The sequence below is a fragment of the Cheilinus undulatus genome, linkage group 5 (assembly GCF_018320785.1).
Source record: "Cheilinus undulatus linkage group 5, ASM1832078v1, whole genome shotgun sequence".
Lineage (NCBI taxonomy): Eukaryota > Metazoa > Chordata > Actinopteri > Labriformes > Labridae > Cheilinus > Cheilinus undulatus.
In genome coordinates, this window is record NC_054869.1 from 21422425 (window position 1) to 21443318 (window position 20894).

General features: G+C 38.3%; 2 protein-coding genes across 4 annotated transcripts; both read right to left on the bottom strand.

Moving 5' to 3' along the window:
• Positions 1-44: 44 nt before the first annotated feature.
• ankdd1b (ankyrin repeat and death domain containing 1B) lies at positions 45-6229 on the bottom strand. Its single transcript, XM_041786447.1, has 15 exons — positions 6055-6229; positions 5605-5705; positions 5386-5484; positions 5197-5295; positions 3557-3661; positions 3364-3465; positions 3098-3196; positions 2293-2391; positions 2045-2143; positions 1768-1866; positions 1560-1658; positions 1146-1241; positions 588-789; positions 233-364; positions 45-115 (listed from the first exon to the last, which is right to left on the bottom strand). Exons 1-15 carry the CDS (start codon positions 6227-6229, stop codon positions 60-62), a joined length of 1662 nt encoding a protein of 553 aa, XP_041642381.1. The 3' UTR covers positions 45-59.
• A 2591-nt stretch (positions 6230-8820) lies between these two features.
• On the bottom strand, positions 8821-19864 carry polk (polymerase (DNA directed) kappa). 3 transcript variants are annotated; one of them, XM_041787968.1, is made up of 15 exons: positions 19736-19864; positions 19428-19571; positions 17672-17783; positions 17412-17564; positions 17041-17172; positions 16757-16907; positions 16426-16638; positions 14550-14674; positions 14187-14353; positions 14062-14094; positions 13859-13955; positions 13146-13317; positions 11976-13010; positions 9604-9652; positions 8821-9465 (listed from the first exon to the last, which is right to left on the bottom strand). In XM_041787968.1, the coding sequence occupies exons 2-15, from the start codon at positions 19547-19549 to the stop codon at positions 9384-9386; spliced, it is 2643 nt and encodes an 880-aa protein (XP_041643902.1). In that variant the 5' UTR covers positions 19550-19571; positions 19736-19864; the 3' UTR covers positions 8821-9383. The 3 variants fall into 3 exon arrangements, with proteins under 3 accessions (XP_041643902.1, XP_041643901.1, XP_041643903.1); XM_041787967.1 differs by having other exon boundaries at positions 17672-17791; XM_041787969.1 differs by lacking the exons at positions 17672-17783; positions 19428-19571; positions 19736-19864 and having other exon boundaries at positions 17384-17542.
• Positions 19865-20894: the final 1030 nt, after the last annotated feature.

Below are 20894 nucleotides of genomic sequence, written 5' to 3' on the forward strand. Positions count from 1 at the left end.
AAATAGCATTAACATGGAGGTGAATTTTTTTATTAGTCCATATGGTTCAGTTTCCAGCCTCATGAAATGATGCAGCTCTTACTGCTGGAGCTCTCTGCCTCCATCCGAATCTTATCTGTAAGAAAAATTAACACTTTAAAACAAAAGTTTGGCACAAACTCAGGCAGTACAGCTACAGAACATCCAGAGAGTAGAGCCCCTTCACTTTTCCAATACTGTTAATTTAACGTACCTGCAGCTTTCCTGTTCCCTATAGTGATGAGGCCCTGGTAGAGCTCTTTAGCTGGATTCTCGTGAACTAACTCCTCCTTGTGGAGCCAGATCAGCAGCATCCTGTTACCATGCTCCTGATAGCTGTGTTGACCTGTGGACAAACACACAAGCAACTTTACAGTTATGAAAACTTTTTTAATACTGATTTTAATCTTGACATTTCCTCTGTGCAAACAAATACAAAGCAGACAACAAAAATATTCAAGAATATTCATTTTGTTGACATATTTTCCCCAATAAGTCATAAAATGTCACTCTTGAACAGTTTAGCTAAAACATGGAGTTTCTAAAGGCACAGTCTTTAGCTGAGGCACCTGTCCACTGCTCCTCAATAGCTGACACTTGCTCCTTGTTGAAGCCCCAGTGTTGTGCCAGTTTTTTCCAATCTCCTGGTTTCAAGAGCTCGTACGCCAGGCGCCAGGCCATCATCCGGAGCTGCTTGGTCTCTGAGCGGTGGTCGAGTTTAAACGTTAGCGGATGCTCGCTGTGAACACTCTCATTAAGCTCAGGGTTGGCCTGAAAGGGCAATTAAATCACGTCAGCAGAGTGATAAAGGCCACAAGCCCCAGATAGCACAGGCGGATTATTGGAAAGGCACTCATGAATGATTAGCAATATGAAAGCAGGAGTTGAACATTTACAAAACCAAAAAGAAAGGGATTCAGGCTGAACTTTAATTGAATTTATGGTAAATTAGCAGTCCTGTGTTTCTGGAATACAAGTAATTTTTTACTGTCAGCGTTAAAATGGATTTAGCTCATCTGGTTTGTGGGGTTTGGTTGATTAAATGTAATTATTGATTTTGAGGCCTCAAGAATCATTATAGCAAATAAAAAACAGCAGGAGATGCAGATATCATTTCACTTTCTCACCTTCCTCCAGGCGTAGTATCTTTCTGCTTTGATAATCATGTCCACAATAATCACCTCATCTGCTCTGACTGCTACACCCAGAGCCGTCTTACCCTGCTGCTCGACATCCAAAATGCATGTACAAAATGTAAGACAAAATAAAGGTATATTGATTAGAAGTGTAATCTTTTAAATTTAGTTTCCTTACAGTTGAATTACTCTTTCAGCTGAGGTGGCTTAAGTTTACAGGCATAAAAAATGGCCATAAAGAAATCACAAATAATCTTGCTGATGATCTCATTTGCTTTTGTAACCCATAACGGGGCATCAATATATGTTATTCTTTTTTAATTAGATGCTAAAAATTCCTCTATGGAGATTTAAAGGATAATTAACTAAGTCAGCTGTATGAATACAGTTTGAGAGAAGTCTTACCTTGTCCTTGAGTGTCAGATCCAGCCCAGCTTTAAGGAGCATTTCCACCACTTCTATTCTAGCCAGCTCTGCAGCAAGATGCAGGGCAGTCTGAGACCTCTAAAAGTTCATTGCATGACACAGGATAACACAATGGAGCAAATGTATTATTATATAATTCTTAAATTATATGTTGTTTGTCTCACATTTTTTTTTGAAGGATCCATACTTTATCTGTGGCATTAATGTTGCAGCCTGCCTCCAGCAGAGAATGGATGATAGGGATGTGACTGTGCTTCACTGCCAGGTGGAGAGGAGCCTCTTCGTGCTGAAAGCAAAAATATCTTCAGTCAGAAAAATGTTCTGTTAGCACAGGAGAGAATATTAAAATAATTGGTGTGCATGCAGGAAGAGTTGCAGTTGTACAGCTCATGTGTGAGCAATCTGTGCTATGGAAAACTTTACTGAAAGGGTGCACTACTTCCACTTAGCTTGTGTGAAATTACCTGATTCTTAAAGTCGGTATGAGCTTTGTACTCTAAGAAAAGCTGGACAAGAGAGGTGTCCCCTCTTTCTGAAACCGGATGGAGAGCACTGCATTTGGCCTGAAAGCAACAAGAAATGTATTTGTCTGTAAAGTCAAATGCTAAATGAAAAGTTGAACACTGCACTTTCTTCGCAACGATGCATGTTTAACACAGGGTTACCGGACTATGATTATGTCTACGCTGAAGTCTGCAGCAGTGTACTGTACCACTGTGAGGATGTTGGGGTCACAGTCAGCATCCAGCAAGACATGAACACATCCTTCATGACCCTGGTCTGCAGCCACGTACAGAGCTGTCTCTCCCTCCTGCAACACATTTTTCAAAAGGCAAGGGGTTCTAGATATAATAGGCAGACATTTAAAAATGTAGAAACATCTTTAGGACAATATTTTAAAACGAATCCAGACAAACCAGCTCTTTTACACCGAGGAAATTTAAACAGGAAATTTTTATGTAATTGTCCCAAAATTTCAGATTATTTTTTATTAGGGGTGCACTAATACATCAGCTAAATACTGGTATCCACCAACATTAACCTGGTTTATAGGCATCAGCCCATCTGAAAATAGCATGGCATGTACTGATGTCAGAGACATACTAGTACTACTACTACTACATACTCTAAATGCTGATTCAGAAACTAATTTAGGTTTTTAATGAGTAAAAGGACATCATTTATTAGACAAGATCTGATTTGTTGTCATTGTCAAAAGAAAGTCCATTTGGGTATATGTGAAAATTCAGGAGCAACCCATCACTTTACTCCAGTCCCAGCAAAATTCATCTTTGAGCATCAACACCATGCAAAATCTTATCAGGTACAACATAGCAGTCATAGCCAGAGTTCAGACCACGTTACTGTTTGGCTTGGTAGATAATAGTTTCCAGCATATGGTTGATACATCTTAATCAATCCAAACTAGAGCCACCATCCAGCAGTGGATTAACCACTGAGCACACACTGTCACACACCAGACTGTGATAGAGAGGATGTTTACAATGATTGTGTACCATATTGACTTCATCCCGAGTATCAAAGCTCTGCAGCAGCAGCTGGATGACATCCAGGTGGCCGTTCCTGGCGGCTAAGTGCAGGGGCGTGTCCCCTTTCTGACAGCAGGGAGGGAGGGGAAAAGCTCATCAAAGAGTGTTTGACTTTGAGGGGGTTTTGTTGTTGCAGGTGTGACACTAATGTTCACTCAGACATATGAGCATTAATGCCAAACATTGTTAATAGTTCCACACAAATGTAAAAATAAATCTAAGTCTGTGCACACCTTGTTAGGCTTCATGGTGGCCATCTCGTACGGATCCATGAGCAGCTCCAGCATTTCAACACAGCCATGCTCGGCTGCTAATGCAAAGGCCCGCTTTCCTGACTGAAATAGATTTAAACCAAATAAATAATGTTAACTTTCTGCACATGCTCTTTATTTTCACAGAAGATTAATTAAAGATTTCAGTAGATACCTGATCATCTTTGTCTAATTCTTTCATCTGCAGGTCATTTACAATATACTCTACAATATCAGTGTGGTTGTTGATAGCAGCACAGTGCAAAATGTTCAGTCCCTCCTGAGGCAGAAAAAGCAAGACCAGAGTGATAAACATTAATCATCACATGCATCAGGAGTGAGCATTTTTTTAATGTTTTTGGTTTTTTTTTTACTCTTAAAGTCCCTGTAAAGTGAAATCAAAAATTTGTGCCTAAGCACACTAGATATGTTGGAATAAGGTTACTGTGAACATGTGAAAACACTGGGATCTATGTGTGACTGAATTTTGGATTTAGAAAGTATTTCACCTCTTTCTTGGCTCAGCATAATTTGGACAGGACATCATGGGGTGCTATGTGAATTACCCCCGCCCCCTAACACTAACACTAAAAAAAATTAAGAGCAGTTCATCTAAATACAGTCTGCTGTTAGCGGATGTCACTGCCTTCACTGAAAGTTAATAGTCAGCCAAATGCTCTGTTTTTGTTCATTGTGGAGTAAATTTGGCAAATATATTAGCCCCAGTGGTCTATAGGTCATTAAAAGCATCATAATAGAGTAATTTGTGATATAAAATAGATTTTTGCCCCTGCCCTGGCATGGAGCCCGGTAGCTGTGCTCTGACCATAGTTCACTGTAAAGTCAGGGGGCAAGGTAATTGCTGGAGTGCTTTTTTGTTTTTCACTTGAACAATTTGCAGAGGGAACAAACATCTTAACCTGCTGGATGTGTCTTTTAATCCATATTTCACTTGTCTTTAGTCCTGGATGATTAAAAGAAGCAGACTGTGGCTTTGTCTCTCTCAAAGCAGCTACAATTCAATCCCTCCTGTCTGTTAGCGTTGCGATGTTAAAGTTTAGTAAAGTATCCCACAATAGACAGGTTCTATTCCTGCCAAGTCTGTAACAATAAAAATCTCCTATCCTAATTACCATTGAAGATTTTCATGTAGAAGCACAATATCAGGAAATGTAGTGTTTTCAGCTGCAACTTAACAACAAACACATTTTATTAGGGAGAGAGAAACATAACTTCACATAAAAGTCTTCACACAAGAGTTGTGACATAGCAGCATAGCAGACAAGAAAGGGATGTGGTCCTCCTGATGCACCTCTCAGCTGTGAGTGGAGGGCGGAACTTTCTTCCAAGCTGGGAGGGCCAACCAAACCTGGGGGCGGGGCTAACTCCCCACATGACATCATGAGGGGGAAATCTGAGAACGACTTATTGCTGCACACATTTTCTGAAAGGTGGAGAAAGGGGGGACGGACTCGTCTGATACATGGGGGGGGGGGGGGTCATGGACAGGCCAGGGGCACACATTTTTGTTAGAAAAGCCTGAAAAGTATATTTTGCATCATTGTGACATTTACATTTGAGAGTGAGAGAGAGGGTGAGGCTTCGGCACATTCAACTGACACATCCACACCATCCTAGAGCAGACGTTACTGCCTCATTTTTTTATGGTTTTAAGCTTAATCTTATGAAGATATGTTAATGATTACTGAAATTTGGCCTGATGGTTCATAGCACAGTGTCCAGTCATACAACACACCTAAATGAGAGATTTTATCACTTTACAGGGACTTTAATAAATAAAAGATGCCGTTTTACCTCATTCTCAACCTTCTGCTCAGCGCCGGCCTGCACTAATAATTTCAGGATCTCCAAACTGCCAAACCAGGCAGCCAAATGAATGGGTGCCACACCGTACTGTCACAGAATAGAAATTTGTGGTTGCTTTAAAAAAAACAAGATGTTTCAAGTGGAGTGCTCATATACAAACAGTTTAACCCCTCTCACCTTGTCCTTTTGGTCCACTTTGACCCTGCGCTGAAGAAGAAGCTGAACTGCTTCTTTGTTTCTGCCAGCCACTGCATAGTGAAGAGCTGTCCTATCATGCTGAGGCAAACAACTGAAGTCAGCATATTATCCATTTAATTCTAAATCACAGAAATTACCTTTGGTCTGTTTCAAATTACACACATCACTGTGCTTAGCGGGCTTTCTATTTGAACCCACCACATTCTTTGCATTTGCGTTCAGGCCTTTTCCAAGAGTCTTCATGGTCTCCACGTCATTCTTCTTAGCTGCTTCTATAAACTGCTTTTCTGCCTCTAGCACTGCACATAACAAGAGCCTTAAGTATATGAATATTGGTGACTTAATTTAACATACATCATGATCAAGGCTTAATACACAACCATAACAGGTTGAAACCTCGGCAGGAACATGCTGTAAACTAACACACTGAGAGGAGTATGTTTTAGGTCTTAGTCATCTGCAAACATAGTGTTTCTTGTGAGGAAATAGTCGTGCGATGAGCATTCAGTCAGTGCCTCAGTGAATAGCAATAACTACCTCCAGCTTTGACAGTAAAAACTCAAGATCAAGTAACATTCCCCTTAGATTTGGGTCCACTATGTTTTAATCAACTCTGTTCTCATGTTTTCTTTGACCATGCATACTCACACATCTCTTTGGTGTCAAAGCTGCTGTCGGTATCTTTGTCCCAGTTCTTGTTCAGTATAAACTCAGTGAACCCCTTCATTGTCTCCTCTGACACCCAGTTTCGAGGGTCCAAATCCTCCTTCTTGGGGCCATGCTTCTGGATCATTGACCTCAAAGCTGTAGCTCTTCTCTCCATCTAGAAGCAGTAACTTTTCAGTGAAGATTTGCTGTGAATTTCAGTTCTAAACAGTCCAAAGAAACCAAACACCTGAGAAATAGATCTCACACTGGCTGAAAATGAAGTTTTCCTGTTTCATGTAGTTCCCGTCTTCAGATAATGAACAGCATGTCTTGAAGTGGAAATGGACTGCTGTTTTTTTTCCGCTTGAGGGTTGATCCATGTTTACTTTACCAGCTCACACCCTTGAGTGACTTCTGATAGTAACAAAGAGTGTTTATCTGGTCTTACTTCACGTGAATTACATGACAAGTAGGTATACAGGTAAGGCTTAAATCATATCATGCATGATATAAAATTAGGTCATATCCAGTGTTTTTAACTTAAATGGCTGTGCTCACAGTGCATGTTTACATATGATTAACATACAGTTGCAACAGTAGTTTAACTTGTTTGTGCTGGGAAGTTTGACTCATGTCACGGTCTTTACAAAACAGTTTCAATTCTGTCCACACTGCAGTTTAAACTGGAGCAAGTTTTATTTGAATATCTCAGGATTTTAACACTCCTGTCTTAAATCTACCATAAAGCTCCTGTAGAAATCAACAGGGTTTAATTAGAAGTGTCAGCAGTTAATCAAGCTCCATAATTAGTGCATAAAAAATCATAAGCAATCACATGCTTTGTTGTCCTTTTTTAGCTCATTTTTTTTGTAAAAAACATCACTAAGTTGGAAACCTACAGTGCTTAACAAATTTATTAGACCACCACCCAAAGTAAGGTTTATGCCACAGCTGCCCTAAATTAACAGCATTGGTAATTAACAAAATCATTTTTTATGTTTCTGCAATGGTTAATACACCAACATGTAGAAGCTCTTTAAATGAAATATTTTTAATGCTAAAATATAATTAGTATTGTTATCCATGAATTTTCAAATTTACCGATTTACAAAAAACCTGAAAAAATAGTAAAGCACATTATTATTTCTTGATTAATATGTCAAATTATAGTTATTTATTTGCATTCCTGAACAGAAAAATGAGTTTTAGTGGTTGAATGTTATGCTTGATTAATTTCTGACTTCTCAGAGAAGCCCAGCGAGCCGGCTCAAATTTGGGTCTAAAAAGGTGAATTCAGTTTGAAATTCCTCATTCCTGTTCAAAATGGTAAAACGTGAAAATGAAAGAGTCTGCATTAAAGCACTTCATGATGCTGGATGGTCTCTGAGACAAATATGACAGGTGGTCTAATAAATTTGTTAAGCACTGTATGTCTCTACGTACATGAGTGCATATGTTCACATTTATATGAAAAGTTATAATTTTGTCACATATTTGATATTCATATATCACATTTCAGTTTTGTATAGGGGTATTTTAAACATTAAAAAAATATAAAATTATTCAAGGTATGGCTTTTAAATAATGAGACTGTTTTTATGAAAATAAAACCACATGGTTCACAGTCACACTGAGTGTTACATATTAAAGGTTGGGTATTCACACACAAGTGCCGTAAGTTTCCAGTCAGTGATGTCTTTATTTCACTGCTAGCTACTGACTGAAGCGCACTTTTTTTGATAAGGCAATGGGAAATGATTAGCTTAAAGTTGAGCAACAAATTAACTTCCAATTTTTGGTGAAATTGAACAAAACAGCAGCCCAGTCTTTTGGTGCATTAACTGAAGTGTATGGGGAACAATGCATCTCACGTGCACGTGTGTTTGAATGGTACAAAATACTTAGTGAAGGCAGAGAGGATGTACAAGACGATAAACGTTCTGGGCTACCATGCACATCAGAAACTTCTGAAAACATTCACACAAATCATTTGAAATGTTGACGACTCAGATTAAAATGACAGCAGAAATGGTCTCCATTGATAAAGAGACAGTTCGGCAGATTTTGCATGAAAATATTAAGGAAAGGGAAAACGGAAAGGAAAAATGCCAGCAAATTTGTGGATACATTTTGGAACAAATTGAAGGAAACCCACATTTTTTAGTAGTGCTTACATGTAATGAAAGTTGGTTCTTCCAGTACAATGTGATAAAACAGCAGTCAATGCATTGGAAAACACCATCACTACCAAGGATGAAGAATTAAAAAGAAAGCCCAAATTCAATCCACTGTTTTCTTTGACATAAAGGGTATCATTTTGGAGGGGTGGGTTCAGAAAGGTCAATGTTGACACTTTTCATATCAGAGACAGTGAAACTCAAACATTGTTTAAAACAAACCAGACGCACTTACTCATAATATCTGTCTCCTCTTATGATGCTAACTGATGACGGCTTTAGAGTATCCTGCTTTTAAATAGCTTTCTGTATGAGTGTGTGTTGTTTTTGTGTAAGAATCGTGTCCATCCTGTTTGTTAAAATTGTGTTTTCTGTGAACTGTCTTGTGAGGTGTCATGTAATTTTAAATCTGCTTTAACCTGCAATAGAAGAACAGATGCAAATAAGCTAATTCCAGCATATTTATATTGACCTCTATTGTGGATATGTTTATTAACAAATTTGAGAGTTTTTTTCTGCAGCAAGCAAACCTCTGTTGTAAAGAATGGGTGTTGATAAATTGTCAAACTATTGTCACACAAAGTGGTATTTAAGCAGATTATTTATTTATTTCAATTGTGTGTACATGATAGAAGGATTCTCTTATCTTCATCAGTAAAGAAGCAGCATTATCACTGAAATACATAATAAATAGAACAAGAAATGACTGAAAATATCTATATTGGTTTTAAAAACTAAAAAGGCATCCTTAAATAAGCAATAAATAGTCTGCATTTCTATTAAGCAAACATCTTAAATCTATCTTAAAATCTTCTCAAATCTGATCTCCAATCAGTTGGAGAAAAGGCATGAAACTAGCAAAAGGAAACAAGGTCATAACATTAATTTGCCAGAATTTAAACAATCAGGAAATTGTTTTGTTGCTGTATTTCAATTTATTGTCTTACTTATGGCTTATAGAACAACCAATAAGGTGTAGAGTGCAAATACTTAGCTTCTCATATCATGAATACATTCAAATCAATTTGTGTGCAATCATGATTTTAGTGGTGTATATCATGATACAAACCAGCACACTGGGTCAAAGACAGGAAAGTAAGAGGTGTTTTCCAAATCCACCAAATGAAGATGAACACACAGCATGAATGAATGTCACCTGAAGAACTTGTCAATGGTGTTGAGAGGACCAGCGCTTTTGGCCTTTTTGGAGGGGGGAGAAGATGGTGTATCCCGTCTGAAAGTCATAAAATCAGAACACACCATATTCATGAATTAAATCATCCTTTGTTGACATGATCATCTTTATCTACAGTACACAGAATATACACATTAAAGTTCTGTGCAGCAGCAAACTGTAATGAAGTCTTCTCACCTTTTGCTTTTGCCTTTGTTTGCCTTTGACGGCAGAATATGGCCTCTTTCTGTGAAAAGAAACAGACACTCATAACACAAATAGAAAAAAAACTTCATTGTTATCTCTTTTCCAATAGAAGAAATGACATCCACTGAGGAGGAACACGATTGCAGCCCCTCTTAAGGGATATAAAGACAGCAATTTCTGAGGCAGCCTTGTTTAAGAGGAAACCAGGGTGCAGCTCATTGTAGGAAATGAATAGGTGAGAAAGTGATTTAGCCATTTCCAAGACCGGGGCAAAGGAAGCCCCAGGGGCTGAAATGAGATGTCTTTTCTCAGTAGGAATCGATAGAAACTCCTCACACAATGTCACGGTCAGTGAATAACCAAGTCAGAGGTCAATGGCATCCTTCAAAATGGCCATTCCTTCTGTTAACTCCAAAGATGTCATACCGCCTAACTTTATAGAGGGAGCTAACAGGGTCACATCAGTCACCTGCAGATCCTTAGAAATTACACCTACAGTGCACTCAGAAAAGTATTCAGACCCCCTTCACCTTTGTCGCTTTTTTTTTTAAATGTTGCTGCCTGATGCTAAAGCTGGAAAAAATATTCTCCTTAATCTTCACTAAGTACTCCATCACGACAAAGTGAAAACAGAATCTTACGATTTTTTGGTAATAAAAACTGAAATATCACATTGTTAAAAGTAGTCAAACACTGCAAAAACACTTGAAATTTAGCTCAAGTTCCTCACATTTCTCTATATCTTTGCTGAGATGTTTCTACACATTGACTGGGGTCCACCTGTGGTAAATTAAGTTAATTGGACAGGATTTGGAAAGGCACACATATCTCTATAGAAAGCCTCACAGCTGACAATGCATATCAGAGCAAAAACCAAGCCATGAGGTCAAAGGACCTGCCTGCAGAGCTAAGAGACAGGATTTTCTCAGGGCACAGTTCTGGAGAAGGCTACAAAAAAAAATTCTGCTGCACTGAGGCTTCCCAAGAGAACAGTGGCCTCCATGATTCTCAAATGGAAGAAGTTTGGTTGAACCAGGACAAGAGCTGGTCGCCTGGCTAAACTGAGCAATCAGGATAGAAGGGCCTTAGTATGAGAAGCGACTAAGAACTCAATAGTCACTCAATACAATGATCCCTTTTGATAACACGTTTTAAAAAGATGTAGTTACAGTTACATTAATAATGAGCGCGAATACTGAATGCTTTCAAGTCTCTATATCTTAAGTCATATTTTAACCAAAAGAGACAGCAAAACTTTGCAAACTTATTAGTGCAATTCAGACAGTGTGCAGGAGATTGCCTGCAAATATTTGGCGATTTAAAACAAGAAATTACCCAAAATGGGATGCCAATGACTTCTGTTTACATTGAAGTTGTATCAAAACAGTGGCATCATTAAGTTTTTTACTAGAGTAACATCAGAATTTTAAAAATCTGGCATTTTGGCAACAATAGAGCTTTATGGGAAGTTTGATCTTGTTTCATATTTAGGCCTAATTTAGCTTTTTTGGTCTGTTTGACATAGTAAGTTCCAGTGGTTCTTAACTGGAGGGCTGGGACCCAGAAGTGGGTGATAGAGCTGATGTGCACCTGGGAAAATATGTGGCAAATGTCTATGATACATATGGAAGCCATAAGCAGATATAAATCCATATTTTTAATTTGACTCAATTTTGCTGTGATAACATGGACATTTTTTTAATCATTTTCTCATATCTACTTGTTTATCTTCTTTTCTCTGGATAATACCGCTGATTTTCTTATCAGTCAAGCTGACACAAACATAAAAACAAACATTTACATATTATCACAGGAAAATGGAGTAAGATAAAAATGTTTGCATGTCCTCTCTGGGCTTCTGTAATTGTGTGCTTTTTTAAGCTTATTTTTTGGGAGCGTGTTTGCCTTTATTTGGATAGAACAGCTGTAGTGAGGCAGGAAATATGGAAAGAGAAAGTGGCACCAAACAGCACCATGATCAGAAATCAGTCTCTTGACCAATGTGTTGAGGACTACAGCCTCTCTAAATAGAAGCCCACTCTACCTACTGAGATAAATTGGTACCCAATTGTGTGCTTTTTAAACATTTTTTGTCATGTCTCTTTGTTGCATCTTTTATCAAATGAATTTAAGTTTGTTTTAATTTTTTGGGGAAATTTGGATCACAATTTCTCATGGAGGAGGAGGAGGTAATGGTTATGCCTGCGGCTAGACCAGTTGAGAAGCACTGCTTTCCTCTACTTGTTTAGCACCAAACAGGTAGTATTAATATAAAATATAACAAAAAGAAAACATGCACAGGAAAGGATTTGTCTTATGTTAAGAACTGTAAAACAACTTTAGTTTATAGTACACCCACTCACCTGTGGTCTTATTTTCAACTGAAGGTGGAATCATGGGAGATGAAGTCCATCCTCTTAGCTTGTGCAGAACCGGCTTGTTCAGGCAGAGGTCAACATGGTGGTTAAAGATAACAAGGTCATCACTATCCTGGGTCAGCTGACATACTGGGCAGATAAGGATGGAGCCTTTCTCACTAAATGGCTGAGACTGCTGCAAAGTCACTGTTTTATTTTCATATTTAATTAGCAACCCTGTCTTAGAATTATTTTTTATGCCGATTTGTTTATCCCCAGGAACATCAGTGTTTGACTCCAATGCTTTGCTGTTTGTTGCTTTTACAATCACACAATCCCCACGGGATTCGTCCCCTACGTCACCACCTTTCTGGTCCCTTTGTGATTCAATGTCTGAGTCTGAGTCAGAGATTGAACATTGGTTTGGTTTACGCGAGGGATCACTGAGACACTGATCTATATGTTTGTTAAAGACACTTAAATCAGTCGTCTCCACTCGTTGAAAACACACTGGACAGGTGAGAGTCTCAGTCGCTTTACCACCACAGCCTGAAGTGGATGCACAAGCCTCTACCAGAGAAAGATGTTCATTTTCTGATTCATCAGAAAGTGCAGAGCTCTCCTTGTGTGTTTCTGTTGATGCCTCCTCCTGGTTATGAGGAGACAGACCTGTGGAGGGGATCGCAGAAGTGTTCTCTTCATGTTCTTCCTCCTGCGTTTTTGCATTTGCTGCCTGGATTTTTAGTCGTTCAGCATGAGCCCTATGGAAAAAAGACTGTTTGGGTTCTTTGCTGGTTTGGTTTCCCTCTGACAACCTCTGCTTTTCCCAAACAGGAACTTCTTTTTGTTTATAATTTTGCACCAAGGGGGGGCATGCAAGAGTTGTGGAGGGGTGATCAGAGAGGTTCTCTTTCTCCAGATTTTGATTCACTCCTTGGGTTAAGCCACTTGAACCTGCCTTGCCTGGCTGAAGAAAGCCAAGGATGCTCTTCTGCAGGGGTTTTTTATCATCTGCACTGACAAAAGCAGAGATCCTCACACCTGAAATCAGAAAAAAGTTATTTAGAGAAATATCAAATTTACAAAACTGCATTGTTGTTTCAACTAGCAGTGTGTCACGGATCATTAAGATTTATTTCAAGCAAGAATGTCTTTTATATTGCTACATCTAATTACCCATGAGCCTCAGTCTGAGTGGCTGGGGGCTTTCGTTGTCTATTTCCGTTTTCAGCAGGTCCTTAGCAACAGCAAAGATCTCATCCACTGTAGCAACGGCATATGGCACCGTCATCGCCCTGGTTTTCACCTCAAAGTTCACGTTCTTTAGCTTCAGTGTAACTGTTTTACCCTTCAGGCATAAAGGACACATGAGGTTAAATCAAGAGTTCTGTTTATGTCCGACAACCTCATAATTACAGAAATAATCCATGATATCTGCACAGAGGAGCCAGGAATAGACAAGAGGTAGAAGTCTGTATAATCTGTCACATTGCTGATTGATTTGTCAGGATGCATTTTGTGAGAAGTCTGCCACAAAGAGCTTTCATAGTAATGTGATCATCTCCCAGGGAGACATTTCCAAGGCTGATAGTGGCCCCTGCTGTCGCCTTAATGGCCCTCCATTTCCTTCAGCTATCAAGGCCACATCAGGACTCCGGCAGGGGGGTGATGGTCGTGCTAAGCCATCCAGTTCTTTCTGTATCGATTTGAAATGGAATGAACAGGTTTGGGGTATTGCACGAGGTTTGCTTTGGAGTCAGGGTGATTCTTAGGAGGATGAGAATGAAAAACCACTACAACCTTTATCCTGTTTCTACTCAAATATCCAAATTAGTTTAAGATCACTACTTGCTAATTAGATGTGCACAGAGGTTTGTTTGTGTATGTACCTTAAGGTTTTCTTTCTTCATATCAGCTGCTAAGTCTTCACAGAGCTCCCTGCATAAAGACAGCTGCTCCTCTACTTTACTCAGCTCCTTGAATGTCCTGTAAAGGTTTCATGTCAGTTATCAAAGAATTTGGGAGAAAAAAGGGGGAAGATAGGGCCATTAAAAGAAGCAAATTCAATCACACCAATATGTATTTGTGATACCTTTCTGTGCTCATGCTTTTCCTTTCTTCATGCCTGTGTGAAGAGATAACATGGTTTGTTTTTTCTTCTCTCTCTATACCTTTTTTTCTAAATTGTGTTAAGTTTTAAAGCAGACAGCGACCAACCTCGGTATGTATGTGGAGCTCAGACCCAGAGAAACCTGCATGAAATGATGCCAGGCTGTCTCTGAGAACAACAACGACAACAGTGCCATCTGCTGGCTGAGATCAGAACAGCTGGTGACACCCAGAGCGTTCAGCATCTTCTCACTCACTTTGCCTATGCCAGAAACCTGGAAAGAGTCACTCATTCACATTAGTTCCTATCTTTACATATTCATATTGATTTCCTCTGTCTGCAGCACATCCTTTGTCACTTTACACCACGTCTACCCACAGTTAATAAAATAAAGCTATTCTATCATTCTAAAACAATTCCACAGTAACAAAGCTGCATTTATATTTTAGTTTGAACAATGTGTACTGTACTTTGCGAACTGGGAGATTCTGGACGAAGTCCATGACCGCCCCTCTGGTTGGGGGGAGTCTGTATTGGCCATTGGGCTTGTTCTTGTCACTGCACACCTTGGCAAGCATTGTGTTTGGAGCAATTCCTAAAAGAGTGTAATCAAATAAAGTGTTTATGAATGAACAGCTGGTAAAAATACACAATACTGCTCATAATTCCAAGCAAAATGTGCTGCAAAGTTTTTTTATTGTTGTTGAGCTGTTTGGTTATTGGAAAGAAAAACCTGTTTTTGATGTGGAGCCCCTTCTTATTTCTCAATCGCAGATCTTCTATTAGAGCAGAGAGCTCATACGACACAGCTGCGTCAAATGCTCAAGTTTGGTTAACAATTAATTCCTCTTTGACAAGGAAACATGTTAAACAATAGTAAAAAAGGGTAATGCTTTATAAATCACATCCAAATGTTTTTTTTTCTAGGGATGCATAATACTATCAGCATGACACTACTATATTTCCAGCTGATACATCACCTCTACATATCATATATCTGCTTTAAATATTGGCATATTGTACAACAGTCCCATCAGGTACAGGTGCAGTATTACTACACACTTTTAACAATCACATTTAAAGCTTTTTAAGACCTTTTATGGGACCAGAAGTGATAAAAATTAGTACAATTTTTTGTGCACCAAACAGTAAAAAATGAAAGGCATGTGAGATTTCTCGATTCATTGGACAGAGCTGAATTATCTGGTTTATTGTACTGTTAATGAAATGTCAACTGGTACAGGACAAAGAGATATTTCTGCTCATAAACACCCAAATTTGATGATTTCTGGCACATGTAATGCCTCTTTTTGATTTTTGTATGGTATAGTGATATTTATCTAAACAATAAAACATTGAAAAAGGAATGATTAGAGTAAAATAAATGTAGATAAAAAACAAGCCTGGACAAGGACACATCAAGGTCAAAGTGCCTTCTTATATTTAAAACCATTCACAACTAAAGACAAGACTTTTTCAGACTTTTTATGGCCTTAATAAAAAGACAAATTAAGACTGTTTAAGGCTCTGCAGGAACCCTGAGGTGGTTGCCTAGGGCAGTGGTTCCCCACCTGGGGTCCAAGCACCCCTAGGAGGGTGCTGCTCTGATGTTAAAATTAGATGTGCATATATATTTTTCTATTTCATGATTACAAACATTAAGTACAACAGTAAAAAAATGACGAGAATGTGTTAATTTTTGAGCAAAAAAGTAGAAAAAATTATATTTTTGAGACTATACAGTCATATATTTACAGGCAAAAAAAACCCAGTTTTTTTAAAAGTCTTAAGTTTTGACATTACAACTACAAAATTTCAAGATTAAAAAAAATGTTACATTGTTTACATTGGTGTGAAGTCTAAAATTCACAAGAAACCAAACTGAAAATAGTGGTTTCATTTATTACTTAATAACCTCAAAACTTCTTGAGTTTCGTTCATGTACATTTACAACTCTAAAAGTAAAAATACTTGAAAATTGTTTTTTATTGAGTGGCCTTGATACACTGTCATATTAATGAAAAGTTAATACATAGATCTTTGTCAAGAACAAAGTGTATGTAGGCCTATTATATTGGAATTATATGAAAATAAACAACTAAAATTCATGTGCACATATGAGTAGGGGGGCCCTAAGGAAATTAAGTTGGGTATAAGTGTAGTCTAGGGTAAGCTACCAGACTGTCTACTTCCCCAATCCTCCTTCAGCTCTGCTTGACTCAGCCTCTCTTTAGAGAGAGGAGACACTTGGTGAACAAATGGATATCGACTGAGATGAGTCTAGAAATATTGGCCTGTCAGATATCAGCAAAATTGAGTATTGTTCATTGATAGTTTTTTCCTCACCTGCACTGGCTGTCAGCATGGTTTTCTGCTCAATTCGAAAGCGCATCTCCCTCACAGCTTCCTCAACAGACGAACCAAACACCTCGAACCCAGCATGAGTGGCTTTGAGATCTTTAGAGTCTGGGGAGGAGGTGGGGCTGTCCTCAAACAAGACAGGGGAGAAGTCTCTCATCTCTGTAATTTCCTGCTGAGGTAGCTCTTTCTGCTTGTCACCTGCACAGGAAAAAATATTCACATTACAGCATTCTGGATTTCTAGAGTAAAACTTTAATTCAAGAAAAGAAACACTATTCATATAATCATTCTACATTTTGGTATAATCAAGTCCTGCCTGAAGCTTTGTTGCTGGCACGGTAGTGATGTGTCCGTGCAGAATCTGGCCAGCTCTGTCTCTGCTCCAAGTGCTCTGTAAAATCCAGATAGGCCTCATCCAAGCTCATTGGCTGGAAGTGAGGGTCATAGTCTGCGAAAATCTCCCGGATCTAACAGAGAGATAATAACTCATTCTTACCTTTAAGTGTTAAGCAAGAAGTCACACAAGGGTTGCATAGCACAGCTGTTTAAATCTAAGGTGAAATATACGTTTTATCATTAGGTTTTTGACATCAATCTTACCTCCTCACTCACAGCTCTGTATTTATCAAAGTTGGTTGGAACGATTACTAAGTTGGGGCAGAGTTTCTTTGCAATGAAGCCAGGCATGGCGGCTCGGACACCATACTTCCTGGCATGGTAGTTGGATGTTGACTGAAACATAGGCGAGTATTCAAAACCATTTCATTATGTAGGCAATATGGTTTCCCATACAAAACAAAACTCACATTTGGATGCTTTGATAATATGTACAATGGCACTTGTGTAAAAATCTATTATGTTTAATAACTAAGTTCATGGCAAAAATCCAAGGCAATGGCGTGTTGCGGCATTTTATGACAACAATTTTAGTCCAGATTTTTACCCATTTCTCCAATCATATTTTAACCAACCAGCATGCTCATGGATCCTACAGCCATTGGCTTGTCTTTCAGCTCAGGACAGTCTCTCATCTCCACGGCTGCATAGAAAGCATCCATGTCCACATGTACAATCACACGGCTCAAATCACGACTCCTCTCCAGCGCAGCAGCCATCCTCTCTACCTATGAATAGAGATTTATAAGGCATTAGGTAAGGTAAATTGTTGATTTTCTATTCTACAATGTGTTCCTGGAAATAACCATACAAAGAAAAGTCAATATCCCCTTACCTGAGCTTGCGCCTTCTTTAACTGCTCTTCTGTTATCTGTGCCTTCTGTAGCATAATTTTCTCAATGCGCTGATTCACTTGCTGCTCTCTCTTCAGCTCATTCTCATAAAACCTAGATCCCTGCAGAAGAACAACAAGGGGCAGCAGAAAGTAACAGTTTCTCCAGCAGACTAATACTATACTATACTAAAAAAGCTCCATTAGCATATTTTTAAGGACTGTAGCAATGAAGATATGGGACTTTCCTACAAGGCTGGGCACTGCAAAAATGGATATTACAGTAAGCTACAGCTACCAAAATTGAGCTTGCTTTTGCTGTATCCACTAGCCTTGTCCTGTTTAACATACTTAGCACGGTGATTCCTAAAGGGGTGCCAGTGGTCCCTAGGGAGGCACAAAGCTTTGACGGGGGGGGCACAGGCTAAATAAAAAGAATACACACTGAATAGCACTACAAGCAATTGTTAGCAAAATGTGCGACTAACATTGTGTTTAGTGTCTACTGATAAATGTTGAAGTGTTGATGTGTAACGTGAGAGGTGTTGGGTGTCTTAGAAATATTTTTATCTACCAAAAGGGGTCAGAAGAAAAAACAGGAACCAATAACTTAGCATATATCTTTTGAGGTTTTTGAGGCATAATAGATTTTTTTCTGACAATTGTAGTTAGTTTGCCAGTAAGGAAGATGCATGCTATTTCCAGAGGTGGAAAAAGCATGCAACCTTTGTGCCCGAGTAAAAGTACAGTTAGTCTGGTTAAAATTTAGGCTACTTAAGCAAAAGTACTAGTCTATAAGTCTACTTCAGTAAAATTATTTAATTTAAAGATTACTTTGAGTGATCTTTCCTTATAGGCAAGACTAGAGAATAGCTCTCCAACCAGGTTGTTCTGGTAAAGTTGCACAGTCAAATACACAGACTATTGACATTGTTAATTAAATTCATAAAGAGTTACATTTAATCTGTTAAAAGTGCCTTTATTGGCACACACTACATGTAGTTAAACTGCACTTTAAAAGTGTTCAATTTTAACAGTATGAAAGAGATACAGTAGCCCTAGAAAATCTGTGCTCGGCTGGGTCTCCTCGGGATGGAAAGAACAAAGCAGAGAGTCAACCTCATAGCAAAACACTTTATTCTGAAGGAGAATGTGCGCTATGCTTCCTTTAGGAGCACCTGAAGTCATAGACAGGAACTCTAACTCAGTTGATAACTTCACTCAAGGTGCAAAAGTGTCTCACATTAAAAACAACAATCCTCCACAAACATGAGCAAAATAATCCCTGCAGGGATCATTGTAAAACAGAAAACATTAAAACACAACTAAACACATCTAAACACATATAAAAACTCTGCCAAAGTTCTGGTCTCCAACACTGAAGACTATTACACTCAGAATGGAGTTAAAATTGCACATTTGAAGATAAAATAAAATCTGAAATGTTTAACCCTGAGATATAACAATCCAGTTTTTGCTTTTTTGGGATGTAATGTGGAATATTTTTATCTATGTGCGACTGTGTAGTCAACAGAGCTGGAAAAATTACTGTGCTTAAATAAAAGTACAGTAACTCTTGTTAAAACGTATTAAAGTAGAAGTAAAATTACTGATTTCAAAATGTACTCAAAAAAATTACACGGACTCAAAAAACTACACAATTACAGCATTTAAATAAATGTTCTTATCTTGCGCCCCTGGATATTTTCTGACTAAACTTGAGAAGCCTAACAAGTGTATTTGAGTTGGTAGTATCTACCTTGGAAGACTCCAGAATGATCCTATTGATTTTGTCCCTGTCAAGACCCTCCATACCAGCCTTGTTGTCATTGAGGGCCATTCTGGAGAGGAAACCCTCTGTATTGGTGGATTTGACTCCATTCTCCATCCTGGAGAAAGAACCCTTGATGGTACAAATCATTTGTTTAAGTGAGTATATGGGCCAGTTTGAAAGCATTTCAGTTGGTCTCAACGTTTGTGTTAAAGCTGAACAGTAGCACAACAAAACACTGACATCATGTTATTTTCCATCTAATTCAGTTAATCAACTATTGTTAAGTTACTCACCTTCTCGGCTCAAATAGGTACGATCAGACCGAAACAAAATCACTCAACTGCCCAGAACCTCTTCTACATGTTTGGACTTGTTTTGAAAACGGCGACGATGACGGTTTTGGCGGCACTTCCGCGTTCATGCGTCATCACCGGAAATGCGAAACAGGTATTGTTTACAACTTTAAATGGATTAATGCCACAAAGTTAGTATTTTATTTGAGAAAAGACGTTGAAGGGTCTTTTTGGAATAATTTTTTGTCCCTTTTATATTTTGACAATAATTCAAAAAAAGTCTAATCGATTATCTTCTAATGAAATATCCCTTTCATACGTCTAGTCTGGTGCAGTAATAAAAGTTAAGATAAATGTAAATAGTTTGAAAAATCATATACCAGCAGAAAAACTTTCGCGCAATAACACCTATAAAAAAATCCCAGGGCTTGAAAGTACAGCATGCTGCACCTTGTGTTTACATGTTTTTCCATTTTTACAATTCCTTTTTTACAGTGTGCATTCCTTGTGTATTTTAGAAATACAACTTTATCTTTATCACTATTTTTTCTTGTCTATATTTTCCTATTTCATACTTTATGTATTTTTTGTACTTTTATATTTTTATACTTTATTGTAGAGTTGACTCTTAGAGCAATGCACAAAAATCCAGTGTACGTGTACGGTCCTGTACCTGTGTATCTATTCTATTCTAGTCCAAGAAAAGCCAAAACGTACATCAAGGGGAATATTTGCTGATGAAATTTTCCATTTGACGCTATAAGTATACTATCTAAATCTGTTAATAAACTAAACAGCTAGCCAGTCCATTTACAACCTGATGGCATAAGTTTCTTTCTCTGATACGAAGTGGACCTCATGAACTGTAGACTTTGGCATCATTACAGGTATAAAGAACACGTAATAGAAAAAAAAGGTCCACAGATCACTATCAAACCCAAACTTGACCTTTGGCATAGTTGACATGCATGTCAATCCTAGTGTACAGGAACTACATACCGAAAGCAGGACCGTTGGTTCATGTCTATGAAATGTTATGGATTAAAACAAACAAACAAAAAAAAACAATTAACGTTTATGCTTTACTGGGATACATCTGAGATTACTATGGCAAATTTCAAGTAAAGTTGGCCAAAATATAGGCAATTAATTCTGATAA